Raw genomic sequence first — 10,574 nt, 5'->3', positions numbered from 1 at the left:
CCATTGCCTGAATTTTTAAAATGACATTTAGTTATATGGGGGCAAACCAAAAGAGGGGTAGTGTCAGCCAAACCCAATAAAAAAGCCAGGCAGAAGGCACTGAAGATTTTTATTTGGTTACTCACGTTAGCAGCAACACTAGGAAAATGACTCACCTCCTCGATCAGGACTCTTGCTCTGCCTATACTGTTAAATTATACTTTTGTAAAACAAAATACGTTGCAAAATATACTTGACTTTAACCAAAAAGCCAAAATCGTGGAAATCAGAGTTCTAAAGAAAGTTTAATCTTGAACGCAAAATACAAATCCTTCTTTGTGTTGTCTTGAAAAGCACATTGTTAACAACACTTCGGTGTAGACTGGAGCGAATTATTGTAGCCCAGGGTCTATTCTTGCATTTACTGTTTAAGCTAGAGAAAGACATTGTTGAATGAAGTAAACTCTTTACACCAGTGACATTTTTAAAAAGACAAGCAAAACAAGGGAGACTGACATTATAAGATGGCTATGCCAGCATCCACACACGTGATTCCCTATTAGACAAAAATAAGGATAGCGTCCCCAGCGTATCAGGATCCGTTTAACAAGCACACGGCAGGTAACATCCTTCAGGATGCCAAGAACCTTAGTGAAGCCTCGACTTCTTAGCTAATAACATGAGTGCTCTTTTGAAAGGCTGGGATACCAGCAGCAGTTGACAAAAAAGAACAGATCAAGAGAAAATACATTCCATTATTATAAACGTACTCATTAACTTCTACCGGAGATTTTATTTTTACAGAATAATTATAGGTATTTTTTCGCTGAATGCTTATGTGCATGAGAATTGGAATGACCCTACAGGAAAAGTTTCTGAAGTAACTGAATAAGCTAGGAAAAATACGTGGTAAGTGTTATCTGGTGTTCCATCAGGTGATACGGAATATTACAGACAAAAAGTGCAAACTTGAAATAAACCAAAAACCTTTAAATAGTGCTTGTATTTTATTTTAAGTCCAACCGTATAATACATTTAAATGGAAGCTTTGTTTAATTACTTTTTTAAGTGTTGAACGCAAGATTTCTGTAAGGTTTTTTTTTTCTTACTTCCTACAACGTTAACTGGAAGAGGTGGGGGAGGGGCATATTTAATATAGAGGGGATGAATCCTGAGATTTCCCAAAATGTCTCAATTAAGGTCCTGCGGACATGGGCGCTTGTTCCCCGGCGCACAACGGAATGCTGTTTAGGAAGAAATAGGATTATCGCCCCTCGGAAACCTGTGTTTGCTACCAGCCAAGCCGCGATGCCTAAGTTGCTCAACGTGGCTTTTATAATGAGAGGGCTACTTCTATCTTTCCTCAAACGGGTTCTATTTCTTGTAATTCACATGACACCCCTGGGCTGCGGCTGTCTGTTCAATTTCCTGTTTTGCTCTAGGTTCAGCAAATCAAAACAAATAGCTCACAGAAAAGAGTTCGGTAACTCCTGGTTGTCTTCCTCTGGCATTTCCAGTGAAGTGTTCTCTCCTTAGAGGCACAGAGAAAGGAAGGAATTCGCCGCGAACAAGGTAGAAGTAGGTCACAGAAGTTTCAATGCTCCAAAAAACGTGCCATCTCCATCTTGCGATATTTTAGCGTCTTCCCGCGGTATTGCCAGTTGGAGTTCATCTCCTTCTTCCAGCTTTGCGATGCCTGGAAAACAGTGATTTACAGGGACTTTAAGTGGTTGTACGATGCGGGGGGGGGGGGGGGGGCGCGTATTAAATAAAACTATGTCATGTTGGGAAAATGCTAACGTCCGCATGCACACCTCAAATCACACCGGTAGACGTCTGAACCAGTTACACCATTCCACCAGCCGGAAAACAGAAACAGCTAAAGCAAATGAGCAGAAAGAATGACAACAGATATCACTGTGTTTACCACCTACTGTCGATAAAATGGAGACGCTGAACGGAAACCAATGTCTGGTGGTAAGAAAAAAAGTTAAGTAATCATAGCACGTCGTCTTGATGGGATAGTATATGGTTAAAAGTGGTTTTGCTTCCTTGTATTGACAAAGAAAACTATTTATAATAACGTTAAGCAAAAACACAAAATAGAGATAGAAAAAAAGACACACACCGTGCAGTGTGGGTATGCTGCACATACACACTTAAATGTGCACATAAAATGTACACATTGTTAAAAGAAAAAAAAGAACCATTCATTAGCTAAGCCTATATGCTAACATAGTTTTCTCTACAGTCCAGACCATAGGATTAGGACTCATTTGCATTATTTTTTACAGCCTTCTATATTTCATGTTTCCTTAAATGACCATATCTGACTTTATAACCAAAAGCACGAAAGTACTTAGCTTCTCAAAACTGATCGATAAATCTGTGTGTGCCTAGTTTACAGTGATGCATCCTGTGATTCAGGAATACAAAACACAACTCGGGAACTACACTCAGTAAGCACGACGATGCGGACCCCAATACAGACCCCATGTTAAAAGGAAAATAGGAGGGAAAAGGAAGGAGGAGAAAAAACAAAGAAACCAACAAACAAAATAATATCAAAACTGCTAATACTTTCAACCAATAATTTAAAAGGTAGTTGCGTTTTCATGAATATGCAGTGAAAATGTATTCTAGGAACTATGTTACATATGTTAACATCCATCATCAAACCCAAAGCACCCAGATCTCCTGACAGTCAGTTTTTATTTACTGAATACTTAATGATATGCCAGGCACCTTTCAAGACACACAAGAGCTGTGATCAGAATTACAAAAGTTTCTGTCTCCAAGGATCTTGGGTGTCTGTCTGTTTGTTTGTTTGTTTGTTTTTGTAACGGACTAAGACAGACAACAAACAAAAGAACATAGTTTCAGGTACTGTGAAGGGTAATTGTACACTTCTCAGGATTAGCAAGGCATTTGATGACTACATTAAATAGTAGAAAGAAAAAAAAATAGATTAGAATTTGTTGAAGAAATCAGTTGTTATAAAGACTGAAGATAATCTAGTATTTCGAAAAGGCTATTTATTGATCACAGAGCATTAAGTAATGCTAACTCTCAAAATAAAGTCAGTGTGAACTGTTTTCAAGTAGGTTCTGTTTAAAATTCGAATGCTGAGTTATTGGCTATTTCGAGTCTTCCAGATTATAGCTATCAGCTGTACCTTCTACAACAGACACACTCAGTTTGTTCATGAGATGGTGAGTAAGTGTGTAAAAGAGGCACCTGGTCTTCTGCTGGGCTCCTCACATGGACCACCGACATATTTTCCAGGGTATTCTGTATGGAAGCGCTTCACGCACTCAGATACAAATCTGTGGCTTTTAATGGTTTTAAACAGATTTGCCCCAGAGCAGATTAAAATTGCAAACCTGAGGTGTCCTAGAGAACGGTTCTCATGATGATACTACGCCACAGGCATTGAGACTCAGCTTTACGGCCCAGTTAACTACTCTTAAAAAGCGGGCAGCTAGGAAGTGTGGCCGAGACCGTGAACACGGAGGGGCAGATGACCAGAAAGCCTCCACGAGCAGCTCGCGAAGCCGTAATTACTGCTGCATGTGAACAGCACAGACGGGGGGGCGGCCTCGCCATTTCCAAGGATCCTGCAACGGCAGGACACTGGTCATCGCTGGGCACAGGGGAGCTTTTCTTTATGAAAATGAGGGAGTTTCAATTTAACACACTTCCTCGTCATCCCGTAACAGCTATTTAAGGCAGTGGATCCAGAATGACAATCGTCTCCGTTTTTATGAACTATTTTCCTTCCTTCCCAATTGGCTTCTTGTGCACTTGTCGGCAGACAGCTTTGCGAGTTAGTGCTTCAAATAGCGTGGCCAGGGGCGCCCGGGTGGCTCGGTCAGCTAAGCGTCCAACTTCGGCTCGGGTCATGATCTCACGGTCCGTGAGTTCGAGCCCCGCGTCGGGCTCTGTGCTGACAGCTCAGAGCCTGGAGCCTGTTTCCGATTCTGTGTCTCCCTCTCTCTCTGCCCCTCCCCTGTTCACACTCTGTCTCTCTCTGTCTCAAAAATAAATAAACGTTAAAAAAAAAAAAATTAAAAAAAAAAACCAAATAGCGTGGCCAGTCCTCGGGCCTGTGTTTCACGCTGTCTTTTCACGGGAACAGTCTGGAACTGAAGACATTCCTCAGGGTTCTCCATTGGATTTGTCAAAACCACCAGGGAGGAATCAATGTGTTTAAGGCAAATATGGGCTCCCCCCACCCGCCCACCACCAGCTTTGATGAATTCACCCCCACCATGAAATAAAGACTATGTAGGCAAATACAGCCCAAAGGCCTGACACGAACAAATCCCACCCTTCCTCTTTTCTCTCTGCGTCTTCAGGGCCCCTGGGCTGCAGCAGCCTTGCACCTACATGTTCACACCCCAAAGCCATCCGTCTGCTGTCCCTTTCCACCAGAGGTCACCTGTATGAGGCTGAGAGAAAGCCACTGTGCAACTTGACCAGACCCTCAAACCGGCCAGGGCATTCTCTAGCAGCCCTTAAAAAAAAAAAAAAGAAAAAAAGAAAAAAAAAAAGAAAAAAGAAAAGCTTTGGGGGCTCCCACTCTGGGGTCACACCGGGTGGTTTATGCCAAGTTCTGGAACTTAGAAACTCTGCAAGCTAGGACACCGTGTGCTGCCTCCCTGTGTCTGGATTCCGCCTCCCTTGAACAGGGCGAATCCTGTGAAGGAGCACAGGTAAGGGACAGACAAGGTCGTCGGGCACGTGGTGACCGTTCTCGTTCTATTACCACTGCTGTCGTTATTATACAGTTTTACCTGCTGAAGAAAACGCAGTTTAGAATTGCTCTCAGTGTCGACAGCTCTGAGTTCGTGCCCTCTCTCAATGTATAGAAACGGGATAGAACTCTTAGTAACGATTTTTTCTGTTTCGATTAAAAGGAACCAGCTCATCATTCAAGAGGAGAAAAAACGCACAGCATATCAAAGAGTGTCTTTCTGTCTATTTATACAGAACTGTTATTTACCAGCGGAATAACAGGAATTATTGGGTAGTGTTTCAGGCATATTTTGAATACATCGGAACAAATTCACCAGACTCAGTTCGTCCCCAAAGACGTGGACTTTTTTCCTCTGTATTAGGTGTCCCATAGCAAAGGTGTTATCCGTGTATAAAACCTGAGGAACAAACCAAAGAACTCTGTCAGAAGCGAGCACAAAAAGGAGGCACTGGGCGGTGGCACAGGTGGGGCGTTGAACCTACCTGCCCGTATATAAAGAAGTAACCAGTTTCTTTCACCAGGATTTTATTCTCCTTTTCTTCCAGGGCCCTTCCTCTTTTAAAGCTGAGCAGCCACGGAACGAACGTGTAGGCTCCTACGATGGAGAGAGTAACTTGTAAGGAAGGCAGTTTTTCACCTCCACTTAGTTACTAGCCCGAGTCTGAAACTTAGAACTGAATTTCATCTTCAAGGAAAAAAAAAAAAGAAAAAAAAAGAGGAAAAGAAAACAAATCAGGGCGCTCTGCTGGTTTTTCAGCTGTGCTTGGCACATTAACCCGGACAACCATCGGAGACAGGAACCTGAGGGCAAACACTTCATAAGAATGTTCTGCGTTTTCTTTTGTTCTTGTGTATTGCAGCAATTTTCATCACGGACCCCGGTCTGCATGGCAGAGTTGGAGGCGAAAGGAAAAAAAAATGGACCAAATGTCTCTGAATAACACACTTACACAAGTTTTCTGGTTTTTCCTTGCTTCCCAGAGAGGAGGGGGCTAGCAGAGGGAGAATTTAGGGAAGGGCATCAGGGGAGAAGCCCCCTCCCCAGCGCACTGGGCAACAGAAGAGAGCTTCCAGAGAGCGTGGGAAGTTGCCAAGACATAGCCTTTCCTAGGACATGGTCAAGGAACTTGGCAATGTCCGTCTGTAATATTCACGTAAAGTGGTTTGTGCTCAGCACATGAATTCTCCTCCGGGACCCCTCGGGCTTCCCTGGGGAGTGACAGAGGAGCTGTGGTGTGGAAGAACCCCAGGAAGGGTGCAGACAGCAGCCAGCAGCTACAGAAAATGGGTCGGCAGGAGGGGACCCGATCTCTGTGCCAGAACATGGTGCTTCGGGACAGACGCCCTCGAGGAGGGTATAAACGCTCCTCTCCTGTGAATCCAGTGTGAAGTCACTGGGTTTCTCACCGTCATGTAAAGATTGGAGTAAACGGCGAACCCTGAGGCCAGATTAAGAACTGTGGGGTTGGGGGGGGGGAGGGTAGAAGCAAAATAGCATAAAATAATCGAAAAGAAGATGAGGGAAATGGTAACATACAGAGAGAATAATAAAATGAAACTGTGGTGGTCTAAAATAGTATAAAAAGTGTTCCCATATGATTGGTCATGTTGGACCACACGCGTCCCCAAGCTTCACCTCGGTCGTAGCAAAAAGGGAAACAATAATCAAATTCAGAGTCCATGGGACAATATGCCAGAAGCTCAAGAAAAAAACAACTTGTCCTAGACTGAGTTTAAAGAAAATGTTCCCTGGGGATTTCTGAAAGGGGCTGCACGGTAGGACGCAGCAGCTGGTAATGCTTTCACATTCGTAAACACAACTGCTGAGTGCGTGCACCCACTTCAGCGAGCTCCCCGAAGGCCAACCCGTCACATCTGAACTTTTTCCAAATGGGATTCTTGAGGGAAAAATAGAAAACGAAAACTACGCATTTTCTGAATGTTTGGAGGAGGAAAGGACCCGAGGTGATCACACAAAGCAAACTACCCCTTGAACCTGAGTTCAGTTCCCTAAGGCAGCTCTTCCAGTTGACATGCCCACAGGTGCAGGGCAGGGGCTGGGAGGGAGAGCCAGAGAGGAGAGACAGGTGCCCTTGTCCCTCCTCTCGTGTATTCCCAGGACCTGCATCAGTCCCCCAGGGGAGCCAATGCTCCCACAGTATCCGGCAGACCCCCTCACCACCTCGCTTTGCTGTTCCCAAGGTCTGTGAGGAAGCTTTACATCAGTAAAACCCACCAGTGCCACTCTGGATGGTGACAGTCCCTGGATAAAAGATCTCCCCAGTTACAAGTCACAGAGACAAACTCATCGTCCCGTTTTGATACTGCATCATTTCAGTGACGAGATGACAATAAGGTAGTTTCACATTTGTTTAAATGAGATCATGTACCCAAGGCACTTTCAAAGACAGAGAGCTGAAAATACGAGGAAGAATTAATCATCCTGGTTGTTCATACTGAAGGCGGCTGCTCTCGTGGGTTCCAAGACCCACGAGATGCCCTTCAAAACAGTACATATCTCGGATCCCGACTTCTCTGGGTTCAGACACTGTTTATGTTTGGTTCTCTGCTATTTGCCCAGGGCCTGACACCATGCCTGGCCTCCAGCAGACATGCAGCAAATATTTACTGAATTAACTAATTCAACTTTAAACATAAGCTAATTCAAAATGGCAGGGCGTTCTCTGCAACTACCCGCAAGCATCCGATTGTTTTTTAAAAGCATTCTGTTATTTACGTATTTGTTTATTTACTTTAAAAGCATTTTGTGAGCTAGTTACTGAAACCGTGTGAAATGCGACATCACTTGTGAACTAAAGTAACACACAGAGTTCTAAAACTGGCTAGAGATGTTTACTTACTAAACATTTTTTTTTCAATGTCGTAGGTTGATTTCCTATTTCTTTACACCATACTTATATCTATAAAATCAGTGAGGTGCTTTTTACCCAATTCCGCCGCTGTATTGTCAGCAAAGAAAGAAAAACAAATAGTTACTAGGTATATATTCTTACGTCCTCTCGGCATTTTCTTTTGGCATTTCATCCTATCTTGCTGGGAATGTTCTCATTAAAGAGAGTCAGTGCACGGTTACCTGTTTTAATGTACTGTCTGCATTTCTCCCCCACTGCACACACACACAGCACACACACCCACATACACGCACACGTGCGCACACGATTTCTACTCCCTAAGGCCAAATGCCAAGAATACAGCCCAGCACAGTATATGCACTCAGTGAATACGTGCTACTGAATGAGTGTCGAATCCTTTAAGCAAACAGACGAAACAGTAAATTAAAAGTAATTATAAACTTAAGCATAAATATTATAACGTGTTTCTACATATTAAAACGTGCTTAGATTTTTCACATGCAAATTAGACTACAGAGAAATGCTAATGAAAAAATACACACGAAGTGCCTATTCTGTAGGATGCTTTTCTTTTTTTTTCGTTTTTTTTTTAAACATTTATTTATTTTTGAGAGACCGAGAGAGACAAAGCACAAGTGGGGGAGGAGCAGAGTGAGGGAGACACAGAATCCAAAGCAGGCTCCAAGCTCTGAGCTGTCAGCACAGAGCCCGGACGCAGGGCTCGAACCCATGAACCACGAGATCATGACCTGAGCCGCAGTCGGACGCTTAACCGACTGAGCCACCCAGGCGCCCCTGTAGGATGCTTTTGTAAACCAGAATGCATTACTACTTATAGTCAGTATTTGAAAATTCGGAAGTACACTCCAAGAGTATTACTGCTTATTTTATCTTTGCTAGTCCACAGCTAAAATACAGATGTGCTGTGGTGTATAAAAAGGCTGAACTTCCCACCTCCACTCAGCTGTACATACTTGATGTACTGATCTGTTTTTGAAAACTTAAGAAAATTAATGTGTGCAACGACCTGCGAAATTCAATAAAAAGAATGCCAGTATTAGTTTGTGAAAATAATTTACGCGTGCACTTGAAAGTGTTTGCTCTTAAAAGAGTAGATCTTTCCTGTTCTGACATATAACAAATACATAAATTTTAGGTTGACAACATTTTATAGAAGAATCAGACATATTTCATTAATATTTGGTTTTTATTCTATTTTATCAATTGGACGTTTCCTTGCAAACATTCGTACCCCCAGTGTTACCTCCTTCAACAGCTGGAAATAGATGCTCAGACAGCAGCTGTCGATCAGAGCTGCTACATTGGTGACTTCTCTTGATTTTTAAATGTTATTATCGTACAGCTGCTGGAAATAGTTTTAAGGGATAAAATATTGATAACACATTTTTAAAAAGAGAAAGTAAACCAATTCAAGACATCGTAATTTTTTTGTATAAAGCAAGTATAGTGTGGCCTGGAAATCCATAGTTATCGTAGGCTTGATTCCATAGCTGAGGTGGAGCAAGGGAAATCAGGAGAAAACAAATGCAGCCGGGCAGGGCCGAGGGGCAGAGCTGTATGGAGGGCAACTGGAGGGCCCTGTAGGGCTGTAAGCAGTGGAGAGAAATGATTATTCCATCTTTTAGAAATATCACGATGCGGCTTCCAGGCAAGAAAAGGTACAAAAATGGGGGCAAAGAACCAGCCAAGGTGGGAGATGATGGCCATCTGTACCAGGATGGTGAGATGGGAATGAGCGAAATGGATTAATGCAGGTTGGATTCATGGGGAATAACTCGTAGGGTTTTGCGATTAACGTAAGGTGTTAGCAGGAACAGTCAAAAATGACACCCAGCATTCTGCGTTAGAGAAGCGAGGACACAGCCGTCATACTAAATGACAGAGGAACACTGCAGGAAGGGATCTGGGGACAAGTTCTACAGTGAGGCTGAGGTGCCACCAAGTTGTAAAGGAAGAGATGTGTACAGGCTTGGAGCTTGGTGGCTCGAGCTAAAGATCTACATCCAAACCATCAGCATGTGGCTGTTATATGACAACACAACACAGTATTTAAGAACACCACAGAAACAAGGTGAAAACAAAAGAGAACAGAACTACATCAGAGGTCTTGAAAGACATCAATATGGAGGAGATACATTTAGGAGTAATTTGCAAAGAGATTTAAAAGGAGACACCGAAAAGAGAATGGTTAGAGAAACAAACTTCAGGAAGCCTGTGTTTCTAGAAGACACAGTCATCAAGTGTTAGATTCTACTGGGAGATTAAAAGTAAATCTCATCCTCGCCTCTACGAAATAATTACGAAACAATTACGTAGCAAGGCAGAAATAAACAAGGGACTTCCGCCATCAACATGATTGAGGAAAATACATCTGCCCTTTCTTTACCTCTGTTAAGTCATGTGAAAGAAATGGACAGAAAGAAATGGCATGTTTTCCAGAGTAAGTTGAAAGGGTAACAAAGTCACTGAGCTCACACCGGGCTGGGTGTGGAAGGGCAGAGAGGAGGCAGAGAAAATAGCGACAGGTCCGGCAGTGGCCAACTTCATAAAGAGCCAGCAAAAGTCAACTCCCTAAAGGTGAAGAAGCCCTCACATGTACACAGAAATCTAGAATCTTACCATCCTGGAAATTTCAGTGCGGGTTAAAAGAACTTGGAAGACGAGGAGGAAAAATCCTCATTTAAATGAAAATAAAAAGTTTCAGAATGGAAAGTGGGTTTTACCCAAAAGAAGATGGAAATAAAGAGTTTAGAATTTGAGAAAAGAATGTAGAGCTATAGACTATGTAAGACAGGTAAAGAATTACCATCCTACACAGAACTGGAACCCTGAAAAAACCAGCAACAACAAAAGTCAAGCAAAACAACCACAGACTGAGAAACCACATCCTGGGCCCAGAAAGGTTGATTCCAAAATTCACCAGTTCCATGTGGCTGCTGTAA

The 10,574-nt window shown here is 42.9% G+C and overlaps 1 protein-coding gene across 1 annotated transcript in view; it reads right to left on the bottom strand.

Annotated features, from left to right (window-relative positions):
• Window positions 1-1,076: 1,076 nt before the first annotated feature.
• TNFSF13B (TNF superfamily member 13b) overlaps window positions 1,077-10,574 on the bottom strand; it is a 32,651-nt gene continuing 23,153 nt past the window's right edge. The window contains exons 4-6 of the mRNA XM_027065210.2: window positions 5,221-5,333; window positions 4,985-5,135; window positions 1,077-1,675 (exon numbers count right to left, since the gene is read on the bottom strand). Of these exons, the coding sequence (XP_026921011.1) occupies window positions 1,563-1,675; window positions 4,985-5,135; window positions 5,221-5,333 (377 nt within the window). The 3' untranslated portion in view covers window positions 1,077-1,562. The remainder of the gene's footprint in view (window positions 1,676-4,984; window positions 5,136-5,220; window positions 5,334-10,574) is intronic.

This window comes from Acinonyx jubatus, chromosome A1 (genome assembly GCF_027475565.1).
Source record: "Acinonyx jubatus isolate Ajub_Pintada_27869175 chromosome A1, VMU_Ajub_asm_v1.0, whole genome shotgun sequence".
Taxonomy (NCBI): Eukaryota; Metazoa; Chordata; class Mammalia; order Carnivora; family Felidae; genus Acinonyx; species Acinonyx jubatus.
This window is presented reverse-complemented; position numbering and strand designations above follow the sequence as displayed.